The 25,632-nt window shown below is 36.0% G+C and overlaps 1 protein-coding gene and 1 pseudogene across 1 annotated transcript in view; one reads left to right on the plus strand and one right to left on the minus strand.

Annotated features, from left to right (window-relative positions):
• RSRC1 (arginine and serine rich coiled-coil 1) overlaps positions 1–25,632 on the plus strand; it is a 433,291-nt gene that overhangs the window by 108,708 nt on the left and 298,951 nt on the right. Inside the window, exon 4 of the mRNA XM_024740166.1 lies at positions 6,319–6,492. Coding sequence (XP_024595934.1) covers positions 6,319–6,492 — 174 coding nt within the window. The remainder of the gene's footprint in view (positions 1–6,318; positions 6,493–25,632) is intronic.
• On the minus strand, positions 702–1,960 carry LOC112396419 (60S ribosomal protein L39 pseudogene; annotated as a pseudogene).

The raw sequence follows: 25,632 nt of genomic DNA on the forward strand, positions 1-25,632 counted from the left end.
CAGTGAAAACATGATTTTACTAAAATCTACCTTATCTGTAATCCACAAATGATTGCACATTTTGTCCAACAGTATATTTTTCTTAGTAACAAACCACTAAGAAATGAGCTTACTTCAAAGTTTTATTTAAAAAAAAGAAGCTCTTAGGGATTTGTTGTTAGAGTTTAAACTAATATTTAACTCTTTGTCTTTTGTTACACTGTATTTTCACTGGTTAAGTGAAAAAGTAATTGCCAGAATCATAATGTAGAACCAAATTAAGATAACATAATGCGTGTGTGTGTGTGTGTGTGTGTATACTGTATATGTAGTGGCTCTGATTATCACAAAAAAGGCCCCCTTCATTTTTATTGTTACTTTCTTTTAATCAGAAAACTTTAGTCTGATTGATTATTTTTCAGAGATTTTAGAATAATCTGTTAAAATTTTTACATATCCACATATAATAAAAGATTTCATTAAAAATGAATAGATAATGTCTGTGAGGGCAATAAATTATTGATAAATTAAAACTTTATTTTATGTGGAAAGAAGCATGTGTCAAAATTGAGAGGGAGTAGTCAAAGAGAAAATGAAGGAAATTTAACCTGTGTAAATTAGTATAATAAACCCATGTTGACATTCCTAGCAATAAATATTGTAACTTCTCAAAATCGCATATTAAAAAAAAAGTTTGTGATCTAATGATACAGTGTTGCTCTTCACTCACTGAATGAACCAGCTAAGGATGAAAGAAGACAGAACATACTACCAGTGAAATCCATATAATTCTCTTCAAGCCCTACATATGTCCTAAGTACCCAGGACTAGTTCATGTGATCTCTTTATCCACAGGCTTTATTTATTTAGGTAATTTGTGTTTGTGCTTTTCTTTTTTGCTTGATCAGTCTAGCTGGCGATTTACCAAATTTGTTGATATTCTAGTGGAACCAGGTTTTGGCTTTGTTAATTTTCTTTATTGCTTTCTATTCCATTGATTTTTGCTCTTTAATGTTTCCTTTCTTCTACTTACTCTGGATATACTTTGCTCTTCTTAGTCTAGCTTCTTAAGATGGAACCTTAGGTAATTGGTTTTAGACTTTTCTTCTTTTCTAATGTAAACATCTAAAGCTATAAATTTCCCTCTAAACATTGCATTAGTTACATCACACAAATTCAAATATGCTATATTTTTATTGCCTTTCAGTTCAAAATATTTTCTAATTTTTTTGTGATTTCTTACTGTACTCATGATTTATTAAGAAGTGTATTATTTAATTTCTACACTTTTGGGTTTTTTTCTGTATGTTTTATTGTTACTGAATTCTAATTTAACTCTGTTGTGGTCCGATAAAGATTTTGTATGATTTCTACTTTTGAACTGACCCTTTGATCATCATGAAGTATCCATTTTTATTTGGGGTAATACTCCTAGTTTCTGAGTGTCTAGGATGATACTTTATTTGATATTAATATATTCATTCCAGCCATTTTTGTTTACATGATATATCTAATTTTAGCCATTTACTTTCAACCTGTGTCTATATTTAAAGTGCATATCTTGTAGATAGCTTATATTTGTGTGTTGCTTTTTAATTTATTTGGACAGGCTTTGACTTTTTTTTCCCCTTCTCAAACAAAAGATCTCACATATTTATTACTGGACCAACCTACTAGTGCAGAAACATAGAAACAAAGAGAAAGATCATTTTCCCAATAAAACTCACCCAACTGTCCAGATAGTAGTGTATGCTTTCAGAGTGATAGGGTAAGATGTAAGTGACTTTCATACAGCATAAATATTTGTGCCATCTCTTGTGTGATTTAGACAGACCCAGCTTGGTTCTTCTCCAGTGTCTCATTGTGGAGGTGTACTCGATTTATTACTTGTTTTCATCTGAATCCATTGGGGAATAGGACAATTCTACTTTTGTTTCTTGGCCAGGAATTGCTCAATCCTGAAAGTCTTCTGAGAAGACATGTCAGCCTTTCCAGCCTCCTTTTGGATTAATGAATATTTTTAAGAATTTTCTTTTAGTTCATCTTTTGACTTTTTAGCTATATTTCTTTGCATTTCATTTCTTTTTTTTCCTTTAAGTGGCTACTGTAAGGGTTACATATATGCCATTACGATTCAGTACTTTAAGTATGTTTCAGTGTACTTAGAGTTACTGTTTCACTGTTCACGCGAAGTGTAAAAGCTTTCTAACTGTGTAGGTTAATTTACGTGCTCCATACTTTATTCTGTAGAGATTATATGTATTATATCCACTTTCATTATAAACCCTACAGTAAAATACTGTAATTTTTACTTTAAGTACATATGTATTTTAACTAAAGGGAAGTCATTTTTTATATTTACCCATATATTTACCATTTCTAGTGGCCTTCATTTCCTTTCTAAAGGTCCAAGTTTCCATCATTTATCATTCTCTTTAGCCTGAAAAACTTACTTTAGTACGTACTTTAATGCATATTATTAACTATTGATGATTATGTTTTACTTTTCCTTTATCTCAAAAAGGTCTTTGATTTACTTTTTTTTAACATCTTCATTGGAGTATAATTGCTTTACAATGTTGTGTTAGTTTCTGCTGTATAACAAAGTAAATCAGCTACATGTATACATATATCCCCATATCCCCTCCCTCTTGCAGCTCCTTCCCATCCTCCCTATCCCACCCCTCTAGGTGGTCACAAAGCACCAAGCTGATCTCCCCACGCTATGCAGCTGCTTCCCACTAGCTATCTGTTTTACATTTGGTAGTGTATGTATGTCAATTCTACTCTCTCACTTCGCCCCAGCTTACCCTTCTCCCTCCCCATGTCCTCAAGTCCATTCTCTATGTTGGCATCTTTATTCCTGTACTGACTCTAGGTTCATGAGAAACATTTTTTGTTTTTTTTATTAGATTCCATATATATGTGTTAACATATGGTATTTGTTTTTCTCTTTCTGACTTACTTCACTCTGTATGACAGACTCTAGGTCCATCCACCTGACTACAAATAACTCAATTTCATTTCTTTTTATAGCTAAGTAATATTCCATTGTATGTATGTGCCACATCTTCTTTATCCATTCATCTGTCGATGGACACTTAGGTTGCTTCCATGTCCTGGCTATTGTAAATAGAGCTGCAATGAACATTTTGGTACATGACTCTTTTTGAATTATGGTTTTCTCAGGGTATATGCCCAGTAGTGGGATTGCTGGGTCATATGGTAGTTCTATTTGTAGTTTTTTAAGGAACCTCCATACTGTTCTCCATAGTGGCTCTATCAATTTACATTCCCACCAACAGTGCAAGAGGGTTCCCTTTTCTCCATACCCTCTCCAGCATTTATTGTTTGTAGATTTTTTGATGATGGCCATTCTGACTGGTGTGAGATGATACCTCATTGTAGTTTTGATTTGCATCTCTCTAATAATTAGTGACGTTGAGCATCCTTTCATGTGTTTGTTGGTAATCTGTATATCTTCTTTAGAGAAATGTCTATTTAGGTCTTCTGTCCATTTTTGGATTGGGTTGTTTTTTTGATATTGAGCTACGTGAGCTGCTTGTAAATTTTGGAGATTAATCCGTTGTCAGTTGCTTCATTTGCAAATATTTTCTCCCATTCTGAGGGTTGTCTTTTTGTCTTGTTTATGGTTTCCTTTGCTGTGCAAAAGCTTTTAAGTTTCATTAGGTCCCATTTCTTTATTTTTGCTTTTATTTCCATTTCTCTAGGAGGTGGGTCAAAAAGGATCTTGCTCTGATTTATGTCATAGAGTTTTCTGCCTATGTTTTCCTCTAAGAGTTTTATAGTGTCTGGCCTTACATTTAGGTCTTTAATCCATTTTGAGTTTATTTTTGTGTATGGTGTTAGGAAGACTGTGACTATTAATACCATAGTCAAGCTGATGAAAACTAAAGATAAAGCGAAATCTTGAAAGTGTTCAGAGAAAAAATGGACACATTACATACAAAAGAACAATGACATGAATTACTGCTGGCTTCTCATAAGAAACAATGACAATCAGAAGACAGTGGAACAAAATTCTTAATATGGTGAAAGAAAAAAAAAATCAACCCAGAATTTTATAACCAACAAAAATATCCCTCAAGAAAACAGAAGTAAGTAGAACACTTATTTTTGTAAGTAGAACACTTATTTTTGCTGGGTATAAAATTCTGGGTTGATTTTTTGTTTTTTCTTTCACCATATTAAGAATTTTGTTCCACTGTCTTCTGATTGTCATTGTTTCTTATGAGAAGCCAGCAGTAATTCATGTCATTGTTCTTTTGTATGTAATGTGTCCATTTTTTCTCTGAACACTTTCAAGATTTCGCTTTATCTTTAGTTTTCATCAGCTTGACTATGGATTTACTAATCATGGTCTTCATATTTATTTTGGAGTTAACTAAAGTTATAGAATCTGTACATTTTTTGTTCACTAAATTTGGGGAAATTTTGACCACCACTTAAAAAGAAATTGATTTCTATCTCATTATTTTCTCTACTTATGAGTTTAAATAAACATGTTAGACACTTGAATGTTGTCACACAGATCTTATAGGATCTGTTTTTATTTTCCTTTAACAATCTTTTTTTCCTCTTAGTTCTTCAAATGGGAAAAGTTTGATTTATCTGTTTTCAAGTACACAGATTTTTTTCCCCTCTGTTGCTACCAATCTGCTTCAGATCTCTTTTAGCATAATGGTAATTTCAGATATTGTATTTTTCAGTTACAGAATTTTTTTTTTACTTCTAGTTTGTCTTCTAAAATTTCTTAACATTATATTCATTACAAGCATAGTTATACTTACTACTTTAAAATCCTTGCCTGCTAACTCCAGCATCTGGCTCATCTCAGGGTTGTTCAGTATAGACTATCTTTTCTCACATTTTTCATGTTTCATTGTATACCTAGTAATTTTTTATTTTATCATGGACATGGTGAATGTCATATTTTGAGTACTCTGGATTCTGTTATATTCCTCTGAAGAATATTGATTTTTTGGTTTACTTTTTTTTTAAAGTAGGGAATTAACTTAGTTGAATTAAAATTACAACAATTCAGTCTCTTTCGGGCAGTTGAAATTTTAGTTCAGTTCTTTCATCCTTAGCTATTTGGAGTTTGCCCTTCACATGCATGATGTAGGGTTCAGCCAGAGATTTGAATAGAGTTTACATCTACAATTTTTGGCTCCTTTAACTGACTCTTTTCCAGGATTTCCCTTTCATTTTCATTTTGCGATGGTTGCCTTGAGTCTTTGTTCTGGGTTTTCAGGCCATAAATTTGAAAGTTTTCTGTTAGAGTTTTAGCTGTCCTGCACGGCACAGACTTAGGCTTGTCCTCAGAAAAGCAACTGATAAAATGGGAAACTTTCTTACTGCTGTTTCTTTTTTCCAAGTGTTGGCATTGCTCATCATTTTTGGTTCATAATCTAATTGCTTGAAATTACATTAAATAAATCAACAGCATATTTATATAGTAAGATTTTGTTCCTTTTTAAGGTTAGTGCCTTCTTTTTGGTCACTATTCAGTGACTTCAGTTAGTTGTTTTTTTATAGTTTCTATAGGATCATCAATCTGGTAGAGGCTTTCTTGTCAATACTGTAAGGTAGGATCTAAAAATCTTTTTTTTTTTTTTTGTGGTATATGGGCCTCTCACCATTGTGGCCTCTCCCACTGCAGAGCACAGGCTCCAGACACACAGGCTCAGTGGCCATGGCTCACGGGCCCGGCCGCTCCGCGGCATGTGGGATCCTCCCAGACCGGGGCACAAGCCCGTGTCTCCTGCATTGGCAGGCAGACTCCCAACCACCATGCCACCAGGGAAGCCCCTAAAACTCTTTACTTTGTAAAAGCACATAATATATCCTAATACTGTCCTTCATTTTATGCAAAGAATAGCTGGATTATAGTAGAGTAGAGGAATAGTTTTATTCTAACAATTAGAAATAGGAAATTAGGTAGAATCAATATAGAAAGTAGAGATTGTAGGGATAGGGAAGACCCTAATCCTTGCAGATTAGAATATACATTTGGATTTGTTATATTATCTTGGGGAGATTTGAGTAATGAAGATTTGATTTGAACTTTAAGACTTTTTTGATTAAACAAACACTAAACCTTATATTCCTGTAAAGTTGACACATATGTTTCCCTCATGTCATTTAACAGAGTACTTATTCATAAAGAATCATCTTTACATGCTTGCTTCAAACAGTTGTTTAACTGAGTCCTTAACTAAAACTAAATCCTTTTCTTCCAGACAATTTTTAAGGATATTTTTATTTCATAATACAAAATGTACACTAAACGTATATAATGAAATCTACTTACTGTAGGTCCCGATCAAGACCACGTCCACGTTCCCATAGTCGAAGCAGTGAAAGGTCCAGTCACAGAAGAACACGTAGTCGGTCTCGGGATAGAGAACGACGTAAAGGCAGAGATAAGGAGAAAAGAGAAAAGGAAAAGGATAAAGGCAAGGACAAGGAACTACACAGCATCAAACGTGGGTAAGTTGAAGCAGATCTAAAGCAGTGATGACTCCGTGATTCCATAGCAATATTCAAACTAAATTTTCATCTTCTGAGGTTTTTCTAAGATGGAAAAAATAGGAGAATATAGTAGAGAATAAAGAAAGGATAAATCAGAATAATTACCTCAGATTTTTACTGTGCTTCCTTTCTATTCCTGTTTTCATTTAATATTTACAAAACAAATCTTAGAAACAAATAGCACTGTCAAAACTTAGAATGTTAGTAAAGGAAAATTTACATAATTTGTTAGGAAAACTCCATGTTCTTTATCATGAATACAATATTTAAAATTTGAAGACTACTTACAATTAAAGATGTCTGTTAGCTTATTGTAAAACTGTTAGGGGAAAAGGATAAAGATGGAACGAAGGGAGGGAACCACGTGATTTACTGTTGGCTAGACCTCTTTCAGTGTAGAATGAGGACTTGGTCAATATTAAGGTATATGTACGTGTTAGATGAGTGTATGTGCATATGGGACCCAGAATTTATTTTTTCTGGAATTGATATCATTGAAACAGTTATTCTAGTTTTGTCTGTTTGGAGGTTGAAGTCCATTTAAAACAGTTTATTTAATTAGAAGATGTTAAAGTGAAATAAAATCTTGTTTAGTAACTTAAATCTGTGGTCCCTAACCTTTTTGTCACCAGGGACCAGTTTTGTTGAAGACAATTTTTCCATGGACGGGTGTGTGGTGGTGAGGCTGGGGGGATGGTTCAGGTGGTAATGCGAGCCATGGGGAGCGATGGAGAGCGGCAGCTGAAGCTTCGCTAGCTTGCCCACCACTCATCTCCTGCTGTGCAACCTGGTTCCTAACAGGCCGCAGACCGGTATCAGTGGTTGGGGTGGTGGTTGGGGACCCCTGGCTTAAATTACAGCTTCTTGTTTGTTTTATTCCAAACCGACATTGGGATCTTTTATTCTATGAAGTGTTTAGAACATCTTAGAATTTATCCTCTTTTGTTAGTCTTTCAACACCCTATATATGTTCACTCTAATACTTCAATACAGAAGTGTTTATCTTTAGTGTATCACTTTTCAGTGTTAAATTGAAGAGCTTACCAAGATTTTGGATATGGTTCCTTGAGATCTTGATTCTATGAAGAATTAAGTTTATTGAAGGTTATGGGGCTCTTCTCATCCCTCTCTTTTTCACAGTTGTCTGTGTGTTTATTTTTTAATCCAGATTTGCAGTGATATTATATAAAACTGCCTGGATTGTTGACTTTTACATATTCTTTGAAATGATAAATTTGTGGTGGATTTTGGGAGAGTGTAACATGATTGTGTGACTTTCTTTCCCTGATCACCCCATAGCCATTAATGTACATTGAGCAGTTGTGGTCCTGAAAAATTCTGAGTTCTTTCTCTAGTTTTAAGGACTGTTGAATGTTATAGGAGACGAGATAGAGTTGGATATCTGGCTTTAAATTTAGGAAACCTGACTTACCCAGAGTTGGTAGAGTGGAGTGAGGATCAGAGGATATGGGGGAAATCTGTTAGTAAAGGGAGAAAGTCAGGAGGATGATAGTTGAAGAGAAGATGTAGAGTAGGTTTTCTAAGAAAACATGGACTAAGAGGATGAATAAATTACATCAGTCAAGGAAATGCTGTGCTCCTTGTTCTTTTTTTCCTCCTCCTTTTGGTTTATACTTTAGATATTACACGACTATGTGAAATGACTATGATTTTTACTGGTCGTTAAATCTTTGCTTTCTACTTCACCAAGTTTTACTTTTTAGAATAATATTTACACAGTTGTGTGAAGTTGATATTACATAAAGCATTATTTGGGGTATTTTAAAGGTAGGAAAAATGAGAGCATGAATCAAAAGGGAGGTCAGGTGGCTTCAGGAAAGGGTTCCATATGGTGACATTAATTTTGAAGGTCGGCACCAGCTTTACAGGTTAGATTCTGCCATCACTCAGAGCTGATTTTGTTCAAGGGACTGATTACTAGATGACAGGTTCACAAGATAATAATGTTGTATTTGTCATTATTTCTTAAATCTCAACAAAGGCAATGAACAAGGTCAAAACAAGAGGTGTCAGTTGAAGGACCATGAGTACTGATGCCAAAAAGCTGTGAGTAGCCTGATTTAGTCATCTTCATGGTTTTAGTGGACCATAGTACAGGGTGGTGTTATGTCAATGTGCCCTCCCTTCTGATTAGTGCTAAGGCCACATGAATTCATACCATTTAGTATGATCTGAAATCAGGATTGGGGGGGGGTTGATGTATACATTTAATATGGTAGTATTTATATATGACAGATACACCCCGTTTTGCTCCAGAAATAACTTATATATATTTTTTACAGCTTACATGTTTATTTCCTAAACCTGATCTTTAAGCCATTCAGGGCAGAGCATGGGTCTTATACTCTTTTGTATTACTCAGCGTACCTAATGTACATGGTAGTTTTTCATAAATATTTATTGGGTATTGATCAGATATGCTCATTCATTCATTTGTTCACTTGTTCAGTCAACAATACTTGAATGCCTTCTATTTGTCAAGTATATGTTAGGTAATGGGGACATAACGGCAGGCTAGTCTTACTTGGAGATTTCATGCAGGTGGCAAAATAAGCATATATAGAAGGGAAGTTATATAAGTAATTACAGTAAAATCAGATGAATGTTTCTGTAGGAAACTAACTGTTATGTGTTAGGGTACTTATGGCTATAAGTAACAAAACCTAACTAAACTAGCTTAAACCAAGAGCAGCAAACTTTTTGTGAAGGGCTAGGTAGTAAATAAATTAGGCTTTCTTGGCCATATGTCTCTGTTGCCAACTACTGAACTCTGCCCTTTTAGCATGAAAGCAGCCATAGATAATACTAAATGAGTGGCATGACTGTATTCCAGTAAAGTTTTATACTTTATTTACAAAAATGGGCAGCTGGCTATATTTGCCCATGGGTTTGTAGTTTGTCAATATATGGCTTAAACAATTAAGTACATTTATTGCTAATATAAGAAAAAGTTCGGAGGTAAGCAGACCTGCGCCCTTTTTATTGTTCCAACAGGCCAGTCTCAGCACATTGGGTTTCATCCTCAGTCTTGACACATTTTGGTTGCAAGATATTTTCATGAACTTTAAGCTGGTTGAGCTAGATTAGTCAGCATGTTAGGGACGGGCTCTCAGAAGAAGCGATGTTTATACACTGAAGGAAGGAAGAGATGGGAAAGAAGGGTGCATGCAAAATGAACTCCATGTGGAAATACTTGGAGGAAAGCAAGGTGGGTATGTCGTATTTGAGAAACTGAAGTCTCGTGGGGATTATTTTAGAGAAGAGGAGGAATAATGATGAGAGAGGTGATTATTGGAGTATATGTTATGCTAAGGAGAGAGTTAATTCTAAATGTAGTGAGAAGCCAGTGAAATCTCAAGTAGAGCAATTTTATGATCAGGTCTACATAAGGTATGAACAAAATGCTTTACTTACAGTGGACATAATAATAAGCATCTAACATTTAAATATATTTTCTAGGTATCAGAAATTTTGCTAAGCATTATGTATTATCTTATTTAATTTTCATAATAACCTAGTGAAATAGGTGCTTTTATTTTCCCATTTATACAAATGAATACTTGTGATCATAGGGCTTGTAAATAAGTGGCAGAGTTAGTTTTCTAATTCAGGTTCACTGACAACAGCATCTTGACTCTTAATAGTACACTATGTTTATTTCTGTAGTAATCCATGATTATTGATGATGATATATAGTGTTTGAGATCAAGTGATATGCTATTGCTTAAACTTTCCTGGAAAATAGCTAAGGAAAACAGAAAGAATTTTCTGTTCCTTGTTTTCTCTGATCGGGTCAGAAATCTGTCATTAGTAAAAGACTGATTCCTTCTTTTCTTCCTTTCTCTTCCTTACTTTCCCACGTCAGCATTTAATCTGTTTATTTAGAATTACTTTTAATTATATTTAGTAAAACGACAAAACATTTCTAGACCTTATTTAAATGTATTTCTGTGATGGTTTTATTGGATCTTTTGAAATTTTTATTTTTTTTAAGAACACGTGTAGGTGGAGAGAAAGGAAAAAAGATTCACAAATGATTGAATTTGGACTTAGACGTATTAGTTCATTGTGATTGTGTGACTCAATGACAAATATTTTAGCTTGTGCTAAATAACCTAGATGCTTCCTCGCATAAGAGAAAATAAAAACTCATGTGATTCTGTTTCTTTATATATAACAATCTTTGTTTTTATCAAACCAGTTTGAAAATATCAATATTTATAAATATTGATAGAACATAAAGCATACATTTATGAAATATAAAGCAAGGAGAGTAAGTACAATAATGGTAAGGGAATATTTTATAAATTGGGAAAAATAAAAGCAGGAGAGGAAGAAATGCTCAAGCAGGAATTTATGAGCCTAATAATAAGGAACAGCTTTTTTTATTAGCCTTTTGAGAAAAAAGATATAAAATTAGGCAATTCTGAAAAACCTTTTTAAAATAGCAGCTAATTAAGTACAAGTTCTGGAAATTCCTGGAACATTTGAATGATTATAATTAGGATTTGTCTATAATGTCATAAGTTGATCTATATATTTTATAATTTTGCTGAATAAGGGAGGCCTAATATAAACTAGAAGGATATCAGGAGTTTGTAGGGATTAAAAGGTGCCTTTCCTTACAACACTGAGTGAAAGATTAATATAAGAAAGACACCGACCAAACCTTGTCTTAGATTTTATCAAAAAGGTTTAATGACTTTAATTTTTAATGTTTTACATTTATAAAATTTGGTTTCTAAGAATAATTTTTAAAATACTGATACAGATTTTGTTTGTTTTTATTAGTTCCCCCCCCCCAAATTTTTAGAACAAATATTCAGCGTATCATTAGATAATTATATTTCTTTTCTGATGACATGTCTTTGCAATATGAAAACAAATTTTATTAATACTAGAGTTATTAAATTGAAACTGGACATTAACAACATCATTTTAAAAAAGCTTTTTTTTTTTTTTTTTTTTGCGGTACGCGGGCCTCTCACTGCTGCGGCCTCTCCCGTTGCGGAGCACAGGCTCCGGACGCGCAGGCTCAGCGGCCATAGACCACGGTCCCAGCCGCTCCGCGGCACGTGTGATCCTCCGGGACCGGGGCACGAACCCGTGCTCCCTGCATCGGCAGGCGGACTCTCAACCATTGCGCCACCAGGGAAGCCCCTAAGCAAGCTTTTATTGAGAGTCAAAAATCAGAAATATGAAACTTGTCATGGCATCTCATAATTACAACTTGGTTTGATGATTGTGAGCATTGTACACCCCATTTGAGTCTTCTGTGGATTAGTATCTTACTGAGCCTTCTTTAGAAACATTTTAATAAAATTCCAAAAAGTATAGTCATCCACTATAAAACATTTTATGGACTTCCTTGAAAAATTAGCTGTGAGTAAATGTCAGTGCCACCAGTGACATTCAACTATTGATTTTAAATCATAGTGCCATCCTTAAGGGTAGAATTTGGATGGATTTGATTTAACTTTATTATTATTTTTAAAATATTTATTTTATTTTTGGCTGCGTCGGGTCTTCACTGTGGCATGCGGGTTGCGGTGTGCGGGATCTTTTTGTTATGGCGTGCAGGCTCTTCCTTGCGGCACACGGGCTTCTCTCTAGTTGTGGTGTGCAGGCTTCTCTCTAGTTGTGGTGTGCGGGTTTTCTCTCTCTAGTTGTGGCACACAGGCTCCAGAGTGCCTGGGCTCTGTAGTTTGTGGCACGTGGACTCTCTAGTTGAGGCACGCGGGCTCAGTAGTTGTGACGTGCAGGCTTAGTTGCCCCGCGGCATGTGGGATCTTAGTTCCCTGACCAGGGATTGAACCTGCGTCCCCTGCATTGGAAGGTGGATTCTTTACCACTGGACCACCAGGGAAGTCCCTGATTTAACTTTATTTTCAATCATGATTTAAACCACCAGCCAGGAAAGTTTGGTTTAAAGCAATTATTGCCTAGTAAAATGCTTTCTTAATTTGAGTAACTTTAGGATTCATCAGGAACCTAATTTAGTATTCCGTAGCCTATTCTCCCCTATGATGTGCTACTGTGAAAGGTTTTCACTTTTATTATATTCTTATTAGCTTTTCAGTAGGTGGATGTTGTACTCAGAAATGTGCCCATCAAGACTTCCGGAATATTTTGCCCAAACACTTGTGTTGTTTATACTTATCTTCCTCATTTCTTTTATATAACTTTCTGAAGCTTGGTACTTTTAGAGAGAGGTTAAGAATTTCCCTCTGGATACAAATTTTGACAACTGAAGGAGTGCTTTTTAGTAGGTAATTGGAGGGGAATGCATTTAAACAGAATTTAAAAATTATTTTGGCCACATCACATGGCAAGTGGAATTTCCCCAACCAGGGATTGAACCCATGCCCCCTGCATTGGAAGTGTGGAGTCTTAACCACTGGACCGCCAGGGAAGTCTTAAATAGAATTTCTTAAATGTGACTCTCACTAAATCATTTGTCTTAAGTCTTTTTGAAAATATGTATAGAAGCCACTGGGATAGCAGTGAACTTGGGCTTCAGTTATAGCCCATGCTAATATGGGCTATAGTTATAGCCCATTTTTCCTACCTAGTGCTTGGCAGAAGGTGTTGGAAGTGGTTTGGGAATGCTGGACTCTGAGTTTGACAGCAGTTCCATACTCTTAGATGCTGTCATATTTTTCTTTACCTCTTATTTCTTTATGCAGCAGGAAATCATTTATGCTAATTTACCCCTATTTGCATATAGGTTATAGAGTTCTGTGGTGCAGAGTGTGCTTAGAACTCCTTTTAAGTGTCTGTTTCGATCAAAGCAGGGCTGTGTGATAGCTGTTGTCTGACACCAAGCTGTGTGGTGTTGTTTTCATTAAACATTTATTACACTTCGAATGTGACAGCAGGCAACTTCGTGCCAGGATAACATGTTTTCATGCAAAATTTATTGAAAAAGACGAGACTCTGTAAAGAGATCTTGTTGCCTTTCACCAGTGGTGAAGGGTAAATGTTTGGTTCGAAGGAAATATACCTTTAACACATGGCATTGTAACTTGTGAAAGAAGCTTCGTACTGTCAATTTTGTTAAGCAGGTAAACAAAACCATCTTTAAAGTGTGTGCATTGGATTGTTTTTCCTTTTTAAATTAAAGGTTTTACAATTTCCTTGTGAACTGAATGAATACCATAACAGTGGCGTATTATGTTGTTGGGTATTTTATATTACAGTGAAATTTACCACCCAGTTTCCATTATATGGGTTTGGGTATTTGTCACTAGCTATTAGTTTTGTTTAACAGAAACAATCTGTTATTTTTCAAAAAGGTGAGGTCAGGGCTTCCCTGGTAGCGCAGTGGTTGGGAGTCCGCCTGCCGATGCAGGGGACGTGGGTTCGTGCCCCAGTCCGGGAGGATCCTGCATGCCGCGGAGCGGCTGGGCCCGTGGGCCATGGCCGCTGGGCCTGCGCCTCCGGAGCCTGTGCTCCGCAACGGGAGGGGCCGTGATGGTGAGAGGCCGGGAGGGGCTGTGAAGGTGAGAGGCCCTCGGTGAGAGGCCCTCGTACCGCAAAAAAAAAAAAAGGTGAGGTCAAGACAGGGAATCCAGCATAACAAAAAGAATAATCAACAAAAGCAGGAGACAAGGGTTTCATAAGTTCTCTCCCAGGTCACCACCTCTTACTCATTATATTAGTACTTTTAATTATCCCAGACTTTGCCCAATGGAATTTGACTTGAATTATGCCTGATAGAGTAATAAATGGCATGAATTGTAGGTTCATTCTTTTTTGTGGTTGCCTGACTGTAAAAAGACTTGGAATGAGAGAAGGTACTTTTATTTTCCTTTTTCATTCCACAAGAAGCTGATGAATTATGGTTGTATGAAGGATTAGTAAGAGTGAAAGTAGCCACAAGCTGGACTTTTTAGTAAGTTTTATCCCATGGACTGTCAAAAATTTGGTGAGACCCCTTACAAGAGGTATTACAAAAATTATGTTGGCATTACCATTCAAGATTAAAAGGAGAGAAGTAGTGAATTGTATGGGATGGAAGAACTTTGTCTTTGGAACCATGCAGAATCCACACAAACCTTCAAATTCTGACTTATTTTGCTTTGGAGATATTAAAGGATAATGTTTTAAAAAGGTAAAATCATGACTCATAAACATGTACATAAACCCATACCAAAGCTGTTAGCTCATTAATTAATGAGGGAACCCAGTAAGATGTTACATGGAGCTCAAGGAGAATCCAAAGAACAGACACATACATAGGCCACCAGAAATACTGGACACAGACTTGCTTAATTGATTCACAATTGCCTTCTTCCACGTGGGGAGGGAAATCAGTTATAACTCCACTGGAAAAATTCTTTTTCATATCTATGGAAAGTAAACGTTTGCATTGCTATCAATTATTGATAATTTGTGGAATTTAAAAATATGTCAGATGAGGAAAAGCAGAAAAGTGGAGATAACTTGGAAATGCACCCTAGACAAAACATCCAATCATCTTATTTAGTCATCTCATCTCATTTAAAATTTTTTCCTGACAAGGGCAAGTTATTCTTGTTAAGCCTTAAATTTCTTCTGTAAAATTAGGATAATGATAGTTGAAAAGCTGTAAAGATTAGAAGCAGTGTGTGTAAGAGGCTAGTACTATGTAGTAGGATTTCAATACATGGTAGTGATTTTATTTTTTTTGAATAACACAAATTTAATTATTGATTCCCGTGATTACCAGTTTCTCAGCTGTCATTCTTTTTTCTTACTTTTGTGTCTTTTTAAAGAAATATTCCCTCAGCCTTAAAAACTCTTTCTTCCCTACCTCTCCTGACAGTTCTGTTGATGTTTTGGGCTCATTTTAGAGGTCACATCCTTTATGAAGTATTTCCTGCCCCTCATGAGTGTGCTAAATAGCTCTGCAGTTAGCACTCATAGTATCTACACCTAATCTGAACAGAGAGCTTTGTAATAAAAGAGAGCTTTGTATAAAATTTCATAATTGCCAGATTACACATATTCAGTACCTTGTCTGTTGTATTCAACATTGTATTTGTATTTTCTTGGATTATAACAAGTACTGAAATATTTGTAGAATGTATGAATAAGTAATCGTTTTAGAAGTTGTTTCTAGGTAACAAAATGCAGCTTTTAAGCATTTAAAAATGGTAACATTGAATTTTGGGTATTAGGAAAATAACCACCTTTTTTCCTACTACTCCATGCCTGGTATAACTGTGCATGTACACACACATAAACACATCACTTCTATCAAAGTCCCTAGACTACAGTTTATTTTTTTTAACATCTTTATTAAAGTATAATTGCTTTACAATGGTGTGTTAGTTTCTGCTTTATAACAAAGTGAATCAGTTATACATATACATATATCCCCATACCTCTTCCCTCTTGTGTCTCCCTCCCTCCCACCCTCCCTATCCCACCCCTCTAGGTGGTCACAAAGTACCGAGCTGATCTCCCTGTGCTATGTGGCTGCTTCCGACTAGCTGTTTTACATTTGGTAGTGTATATATATATGTCCATGCCACTCTCTCACTTTGTGCCAGCTTACCCTTCTCCCTCCCCGTATCCTCAGTTCCATTCTCTAGTAGGTCTGCATCTTTACTGCCGTCTTGCCCCAGGTTCTTCATTGCCATTTTTTTTTTTGTTTTTTAGATTCCATATATATGTGTTAACATACAGTATTTGTTTTTCTCTTTCTGACTAACTTCACTCTGTATGACAGACTCTAGGTCCATCCACCTCACTACAGATAGCTCAATTTCATCTCTTTTTATGGCTGAGTAATATTCCATTATATATATGTGCCACATCTTCTTTATCCATTCATAGTTTGATGGACACTTAACTTGCTTCCATGTCCTGGATATTGAAAATAGAGCTGCAGTGAACATTGTGGTACATAACTTTTTTTTTTTCTGTGGTACGTGGGCCTCTCACTGTTGTGGCCTCTCCCGTTGTGGAGCACAGGCTCCAGACACTCAGGCTCAGCAGCCATGGATCACGGGCCCAGCTGCTCCGCAGCATGTGGGATCTTAATGGATCGGGGCATGAACCTGTGTCCCCTGCATCAGCAGGCAGACTCTCAACCACTGCACCACCAGAGGAGCCCTACATGACTCTTTTTGAATTATTGTTTTCTCTGGGTATATGCCCAGGAGTGGGATTGCTGGGTCGTATGGTAGTTCTATTTTTAGTTTTTTAAGGAACCTCCATACTGTTCTCAATAGTGGCTGTGTCAATTTACATTCCCACCAACAGTGCAAGAGGGTTCCCTTTGCTCCACACCCTCTCCAGCATTTATTGTTTCTAGATATTTTGATGATGGCCATTCTGACTGGGGTGAAGTTATACCTCATTGTAGTTTTGATTTGCATTTCTCTAATGATTAATGATGTTGAGCCTTCATTCATGTTTGTTGGCAATCTGTATATCTTCTTTGGAGAAATGTGTATTTAGGTCTTCTGCCCACTTTTGGATTGGGTTTTTTTTTTTTGATATTGAGCTGTATGAGCTGCTTGTAAATTTTGGAGATTAATCCTTTGTCAGTTGCTTCATTTGCAAGTATTTTCTCCCATTTGGAGGGTTGTCTTTTCGTCTTGTTTATGATTTCCTTTGTTGTGCAAAAGCTTTTAAGTTTCATTAGGTCCCATTAGTTTATTTTTGTTTTTATTTCCCTTTCTCTAGGAGGTGGGTGAAAAAGGATCTTGCTGTGATTTATGTCATAGAGTGTTCTGCCTGTATTTTCCTCTAAGAGTTTTATAGTGTCTAGCCTTACATTTAGGTCTTTAATCCATTTTGAGTTTATTTTTGTGTATGGTGTTAGGGAGTGTTCTAATTTCATTCCTTTATGTGTACCTGTTCAGTTTCTCCAGCACCACTTACTGAAGAGGCTGTCTTTTCTACACTGTATATTCTTGCCTCCTTTATCAAAGATAAGGTGACCATATGTGTGTGGGTTTATCTCTGGGCTTTCTATCCTGTTCCATTGATCTATATTTCTGTTTTTGTGCCAGTACCATACTGTCTTGTTTACTGTAGCTTTGTAGTGTAGTCTGAAGTCCTGAAGCCTGATTCCTCCAGCTCTGTTTTTCTTTCTCAAGATTGCGTTGGCTATTCAGGGTCTTTTGTGTTGCCATACAAATTGTGAAATTTTTTGTTCTAGTTCTGTGAAAAATGCCGTTGGTAGTTTGATAAGCATTGCATTGTATCTGTAGATTGCTTTAGGTAGGATAGTAATTTTCACAATGTGATTCTTCCAATCCAAGAACATGGTATATCTCTCCATCTATTTGTATCATCTTTAATTTCTTTCATCAGTGTCTTATAATTTTCTGCATACAGGTCTTTTGTCTCCTTAGGTAGGTTTATTCCTAGATATTTTATTGTTTTTGTTACAATGGTAAATGGGAGTGTTTTCTTAATTTCACTTTTAGATTTTTCATCGTTAATGTGTAGGAATGCAAGAGATTTCTGTACTTTAATTTTGTATACTGCTACTTTACCAAATTCTTTGATTAGCGCTAGTAGTGTTCTGGTAGCATATTTAGGATATTCTATGTATAGTATCATGTCATCTGAAAACAATGACAGTTTTACTTCTTCTTTTCTGATTTGTATTCCTTTTATGTTTTTTTCTTCTTTGATTTCTGTGGCTAAAACTTCCAAAACTGTGTTGAATAATAGTGGTGAGAGTGGGCAACCTTGTCTTGTTCCTGATCTTAGTGGAAATGGTTTCAGTTTTTCACCATTGAGGATGATGTTTGCTGTGGGATTTGCATCTATGTTCATCAGTGATATTGGCCTGTAGTTTTCTTTGTTTGTGACATCTTTGTCTGTTTTTGGTGTCAGGGTGATGGTGGCCTCATAGAATGAGTTTGGGAGTGTTCCTTCCTCTGCAGTTTTTTGGAAGAGTTTGAGATGGATGGGTGTTAGCTCTTCTCTAAATGTTTGATAGAATTCATCTGTGAAGCCCTCTGGTCTTCGACTTTCATTTGTTGGACTTTTGTTTGTTGTCCATTTTATTGGCATAGCGTTGCTTGTAGTGGTCTCTTAGGATGCTTTGTATTTCTGCAGTGTCTGTTGTAACTTCTCCTTTTTCATTTCTAATTTTATTGACTTGAGTCCTCTCCCTCTTTTTCTTGATGAGTCTGGCTAATGGTTTATCAATTTTATCATCTCAAAGAACCAGCTTTTAGATTTACTGATCTTTGCTATTGTTTTCTTGATTTCTATTTCATTTATTTCTGCTCTGATCTTTATGATTTCTTTCCTTCTGCTAGCTTTGGGTTTTGTTTGTTCTTCTTTCTCTGGTTCCTTTAGGTGTAATTTTAGATTGCTTATTTGAGATTTTTCTTTTTTCTTGAGGTACGCTTGTACTGCTATAAACTTCCCTATTTGAATTGTTTTGCTGCATCCCGTAGGTTTTGGATTGTTGTGTTTTTGTTTTCATTTGTCTCTAGGTATTTTCTGATTTCCTCTTTGAGTTCTTCGGTGATCTCTTGATTATTTAGTAATGTATTGTTTAGCCTCCATGTGTTTGTGTTTTTTACGGTTTTTTCCCTGTAATTGATTTCTAATGTCATAGCATTGTGATCAGAAAATATGTTTTATATGATTTCAGTTTTCTTACATTTACTGAGGCTTGTTTTGTGACCCAAGACGTGATCTATCTTGGAGAATGTTCCGTATGCACTTGAGAAAATAGTGTAATGTGCTGGTTTTGGATGCAACGTCCTATAAATTTCAATTAAATCTATATGGTCTGTTGTGTTATTTAAAGCTTGTGTTTGCTTATTAATTTTCTGTTTGGATGATCTGTCCATTGGTGTAAGTGAGGTGTTAAAGTCGCCCTCTATTATTGTGTTACTGTCAATTTCTCCTTTCATGGTTGTTTGCATGTGCCTTATGTATTGAGGTGCTCGTATGTTTGGTGCATAAACATTTATAATTGTTATATCTTCTTCTTGGAGTGATTCCTTGATCATTATGTAGTGTCTTTCCTTGTCTCTTGTAACATCCTTTATTTAAAAATCTATTTTATCTGATATGAGTATTGCTACTCCAGCTTTCTTTTGGTTTCCATTTGCATGGAATACCTTTTTCTGTCCCCTCACTTTCAGTCTGTGTGTGTCCTTAGGTCTAAAGTGGGTTTCTTGTAGACAGCATATATATGGGTCTTATATTTGTATCCATTCAGGGAGCCTGTGTCTTTTGGTTGGAGCATTTAATCCATTCACATTTAAGGTAATTATATATATGTATGTTCCTATTACCATTTTCTTCATTGTTATGGGTTTGTTTTTTTAGGCCTTTTCTACATTTCTGTTTCTCACTTAGAGAAGTTCCTTTAGTATTTGTTGTAGAGCTGGTTTGGTGGTTCTGAATTCTCTTATCTTTTGCTTGTCTGTAAAGCTTTTGATTTCTCCATCGAATCTGAATGAGATCCCTGCTGGGTAGAGAACTCTTTGCTGTAGGTTCTTCCCTTTCATCACTTTAAGTATATCATGCCATTCCCTTCTGGCTTGTAGAGTTTCTGCTGAGAAATCAGCTGTTAACCTTATGGGAGTTCCCTTGTATGTTATTTTATGGTTTTACCTTGCTGCTTTGAATAATATTTTTTTGTCTTTAATTTTTGCCAGTTTGATTACTATGTGTCTCGGCATGTTTCTCCTTGGGTTTATCCTGTATGGGACTTGCTTCGCTTCCTGGACTTGGGTGGCTATTTCCTTTCCCATGTTATTGAAGTTTTCGAGTATAGTGTCTTCAAATATTTTCTCTGGTCCTTTCTCTGTCTCTTCTCCTTCTGGGACCCCTGTAATGCGAATGTTGTTGCGTTTTATGTTGTCCCGGAGGTCTCTTAGGCTGTCTTCCTTTCTTTTCATTCTTTTTTCTTTATTCTGTTCCGCAGAAGTGAATTCCACAATTCTGTCTTCCAGGTCACTTATCAGTTCTTCTGCCTCAGTTATTCTGCTATTGATTCCTTCTGGTGTAGTTTTAATTTCAGTTATTGTATTGTTCATCTCTGTTTGTTTGTTCTTTAATTCTTCTAGGTCTTTGGTAAACATTTCTTGCATCTTCTTGATCTTTGCCTGCATTCTTTTTCGGAGGTCCTGGTTCATGTTCACTATCATTGTTCTGAATTCTTTTTCTGGAAAGTTTCCTATCTCCACTTCATTTAGTTGTTTTTCTGGGGTTTTATCTTGTTCCTTCATCTGGTACTTAGCCCTCTGCCTTTTCATCTTGTCTATATTTTTGTGAATGTGGTTTTTTTTCTACAGCCTGCAAGATTGTAGTTCTTCTTGCTTCTGCTGTCTGCCCTCTGGTGGATGAGGCTATCTAAGCAGCTTGATTGGAGGGACTGGTGGTGGGTAGAGCCAAGTGTTGCTCTGGTGGGTAGAGCTCAGTAAAACTTTAAGCTACTTGACTACTGATGGGTGGGGCTGGGTTCCCTCCCTGTTGGTTGTTTGGCCTGAGGCAACCCAACACTGGAGCCTACCTGGGCTGTTTGCTGGGGCTAATGGCAGACTCTGGGAGGGCTCACACCAAGGAGTGCTTCCCAGAACTTCTGCTGCCAATTTCCTTGTCCCCACGGTGAGCCACTGTCACTCCCCGCCTCTGCAGGAGACCCTCCAACACTGGGAGGTAATTTTGATTCAGTCTCCCCTGGGTTCACTGTTCCATCCCCTGGGTCCCGATGCATACACTACTTTGTGTGTGCCCTCCATGAGTGGAATCTATGTTTCCCCCAGTCCTGTCGAAGTCCTGCAATCAACTGCCACTAGGCTTCAACGTCTGATTCTCTAGGAATTCCTCCTCTTGTTTCCGGACCCCCAGGTTGGGAAGCCTGATGTGGGACTCAGAACGTTCACTCCAGTGGGTGGACTTCTGTGGTATAAGTGTTATCCAGTCTGTGAGTCACCCACCTACCAGTTATGGGATTTGAGTTTACTGTGATTGCGCCACTCCTACCGTCACATTGTGGCTTCTCCTTTGTCTTTGTATGTGGGGTATCTTTTTTGGTGAGTTCCAGTGTCTTCCTATCGATGATTGCCCAGCAGCTAGTTGTGACTCTGGTGTTCTCGCAAGATGGAGTGAGAGCACGTTCTTCTACTCCGCCATCTTGGTTCCTCCTGCCCCTGGCTTTTGTTTTTTGGAAGAATTTTAATCACAATTTCAATTTCAGTGCTTGTGATTGGTCTGTTCATATTTTCTATTTCTTCCTGGTTCAGTCTCGGAAGGTTGTGCATTTCTAAGAATTTGTCCATTTCTTCCTGGTTTTCCATTTTATTGGCATATAGTTTTTTGTAGTAATCTCTCATTGTCCTTTGTATTTCTGCAGTGTCAGTTGTTACTTCCCCTTTTTCATTTCTAATTCTATTGATTTGAGTCTTCTCCCTTTTTTTCTTGATGCGTCTGTCTAATGGCGTATCAATTTTGATTATCTTCTCAAAGAACCAGCTTTTAGTTTTATTGATCTTTGCTATTGTTTTCTTCATTTCTTTTTCATTTATTTCTGCTGTGATCTTTATGATTTCTTTCCTTCTGCTAACTTTGGGGTTTTTTTTTTGTTCTTTCTCTAGTCGCTTTAGGTGTAAGATTAGGTTGTTTATTTGAGATTTTCTTGTTTTTTAAGGTAGGATTGTATTGTTATAAGCTTCCCTCTTAGAACTGCTTTTGCTGCATCCCATAGATTTTGGGTTGTCATTGTCATTTGTTTCTAGGTATTTTTTGATTTCCTCTTTGATTGTTTCAGTGATCTCTTGGTTATTAAGTAGTGTATTGTTTAGCCTCCATGTGTTTGTAGTTTTTACAGATTTTTTCCTGTAGTTGATATGTAGCCTTATAACATTGTGGTTGGAAAAGATACTTGATACAATTTCAATTTTCTTAAATATAGCAAGGCCTGATTTGTGACCCAAGATATGATTTATCCTGCAGAATGTTCCATGAGCACTTGAGAAGAAAGTGTATTCTGTTGTTTTTGGATGGAATGTCCTATAAATATCAATTAAGTCTGTCTTGTTTAATGTATCATTTAAAGATTGTGTTTCCTTATTTATTTTCATTTTGGATGAACTGTCCCTTGGTGAAAGTGGGGTATTAAAGTCCCCTACTGTGATTGTGTTACTGTCGATTTCCCCTTTTATGGCTCTTAGTATTTGCCTTATGTATTGTGGTGCTCCTATGTTGGGTGTGTAAGTATTTACAGTTGTTATATCTTCTTCTTAGATTGATCCGTTGATCATTAGGTAGTGTCCTTCTTTATCTCTTGTAATCGTCTTTGTTTTAAAGTCTATTTTATCTGATATGAGAATTGCTACTCCAGGTTTCTTTTGATTTCCATTTGCATGGAATATTTTTTTCAGTCCCCTCACTTTCAGTCTGTATGTGTCCCTAGGTCTGAAGTGGGTGTCTTGTAGACAGCATATATACAGTAGACTACATTTTTAAAAAGTGTACTGAACCTTCTCCATCCGTTTCTGTACTTTAAATGTTATCAATCATGCTGCAATTAATATCATTTAGCATCAGTTGTTTAAAAAGGTGAATGTACTTCTAGGAATTATATTTTAAATACTGATTAAAATTCCAGTCCTCACTGATGATTCTTCTTGCCTAGTTTAGTTTATTTCAGGATCTTAGTTGGTATCACCTACTCTGTTGATTTAGTACGTGGTTATAGAGCAAACTACTAGATTTAAATATACCATTCCTTAGAGATTTTTTGCCGAAGGCTTTGGTGCTTTGCCTTTAGTTAGGTTACGTATGGTTTTGTAAGGTAAAAATTCTACACTATTTTTAGAGAGATGTAGACGGAATAAACTTGGAGTGCCAGCCAAGTTTTTTCTTCCTAAATAAAAAGGCAGTTCCCCTAAAAGCTAAGCTGTTGCTTATAATTAGTCACAATAATTCTAATTTATACCTCATTGTAAGCACGTTGAGTATCTCAGATATGAATCATTTTGATCCGAATAGAAGCAATCTGTCCAATATTAAAAAAAAAAAAGGTCTAGTTTATTCAGTTCTCATTGGCTTTCTTCCCAGACTAGTGACCATTGCAATATCATGTCCAAAATAGAACAGGTTGGAATAAACCATAATTCTATGTGATTGACATTTCATTAAATCTTGGTCAGCACAAGGAGAGAAACAGAAGTTTAACCTCTTTTGATTAAAAAGCAAAGGTTGAGAAATACGTATCTCTGTGAAATTTTTTTTTATATCCTAATGTGATATTATAGGACAGTTTTAAGGTGGTTGGTTTAAATATTTTTAATATCCTAGTAAATGGAGTGTATGTAGCCAGACAATAGGAATAACATGTATCTCTTTGGATAGATTTAGTTATGGAGTACACTTTCTCACTAAAGCAGAGTGAGTTGTAATACATTCCATTCATGTAAGTGCTGTTAACGTATCTTACATTTCAAGGCAGTGAAAGTATATAATAAAAGAAAGACCCCAGATGGTGTCTTTGGGGTTAATGCTTTTCATTTAGTGCTCAGAATATGGTCCTTTGGTTCTGAGATAGTGTATAACTACAGGAAGATTGGGATGCATCTCAGAGACTGGATCTTGTGGGTATAGACATAAAGCACTTTTTAAATGCTAGTATATTTGTGGTGATCACTAACACAGCAATTACAGTTAGGGAATTAAAACAATGAGTGCTGCTGTTTTAATTCTTTCTGAACTCTTAGAGGGGATTTTGAAATGGCAGCCTTTGGCCCCTGTGGATGTGTCAGCCCGTGACAGGCCACCTGGAAGTAGATCCTGAAAATCAATTTGGTTGTCATATTGCAGTCTTAGCTTCTTTTTCTTGAGAAAGATAAAGGAGGGCATTCCACATTAGCAAAAGAAACTGGTAGGTATCAGATTTTGAAAAGTAATGTGTATTTGTAATAAGCCAAGTTAAAACCTATATTGTGACTGCTTAGAAATTAAATCCACAAAAATGGTGGAAGATAAGAGTAGAAAAAATGTTTTCATCATTCACAGCTATCTAGACAAATGAGTAGTGCTTTTATGTAAATACATATATACAATTGCTCGAATTGATAAGTAACTATTAGATTTTTACTTTAATTTAAAGATGTTTAGATTTCATCCATCAGTCAGTAGTGTTAGGTGCAGTAAATTTGCAGCTGCAAAGTTAATTTGAAAAATTGTCATGGCTTAACCTAAGCCCAGAGGAGTTGTGTTGATATTTTATCACAAGATGTGTGCTTCTGAAACTAACAGAGCAATGTCTGCTTAAAATATTTACTTTGATACTGTTTCTAGAAATTTTCATATACTTTTATTGCTATATTAGGTTTTGTCTTTGTCAGATTTATTGAGATATAATTTACATGTGGTAAAATTCACTTCTTAGATATATTGTTTTCTGAGCTTTAACAAACTATACAGTTACGTAACTCTGATCAATCAAGATATGTAGTATTTCCATAACCCTAAAAAGTTTCCTCATACTCTGTGTGCAGTATCCTTACCCCACTTCCAGACCTTGTCAAACTGCAAAGTTCTACCTTTTCTTAATATCACATAAACTGAGTCATACAGTATGTAGCCTCTTGTATCTGGCTTCTTTCACTTAGTGTAATGCTTTTGAGATACATTTAGGCTGATACATGTTTCAGTTTGTTCCTTTATATTGCTAAGTAGTACTTTGTTTTATGGATGTAGCACGAATTATTATCCATTTATCAGTTGAAGAGTCAGAGAATGTATCCTTTTTTTCTATATTGCTGAAGAGTTTGTGTAATTTCAGTGTTATTTCTTCCTTATATGTTTGGTACGATTCACAAGTGAGGCCACTTGATCTAAAGATTATTTTGTAGATTTAATTTCTTTAATAGTTATAGGACTAATTAGATTTCTCTTTCTGTGTCAGTTTTGGTAAGTTAAATTTTTTTTCTAGGAATTTGTTCATTTCCTCTAAAACTTCAATTTTTTTTTTTTTTTTTTTTTTTTTTGCGGTATGCAGGCCTCTCACTGTTGTGGCCTCTCCCACTGCGGAGCACAGGCTCCGGACGCTCAGGCTCAGCGGCCATGGCTCACGGGCCCAGCTGCTCCATGGCATGT

Source organism: Neophocaena asiaeorientalis, unplaced genomic scaffold (genome assembly GCF_003031525.2).
Source record: "Neophocaena asiaeorientalis asiaeorientalis breed wild unplaced genomic scaffold, Neophocaena_asiaeorientalis_V1.1 scaffold50, whole genome shotgun sequence".
Classification (NCBI taxonomy): Eukaryota; Metazoa; Chordata; class Mammalia; order Artiodactyla; family Phocoenidae; genus Neophocaena; species Neophocaena asiaeorientalis.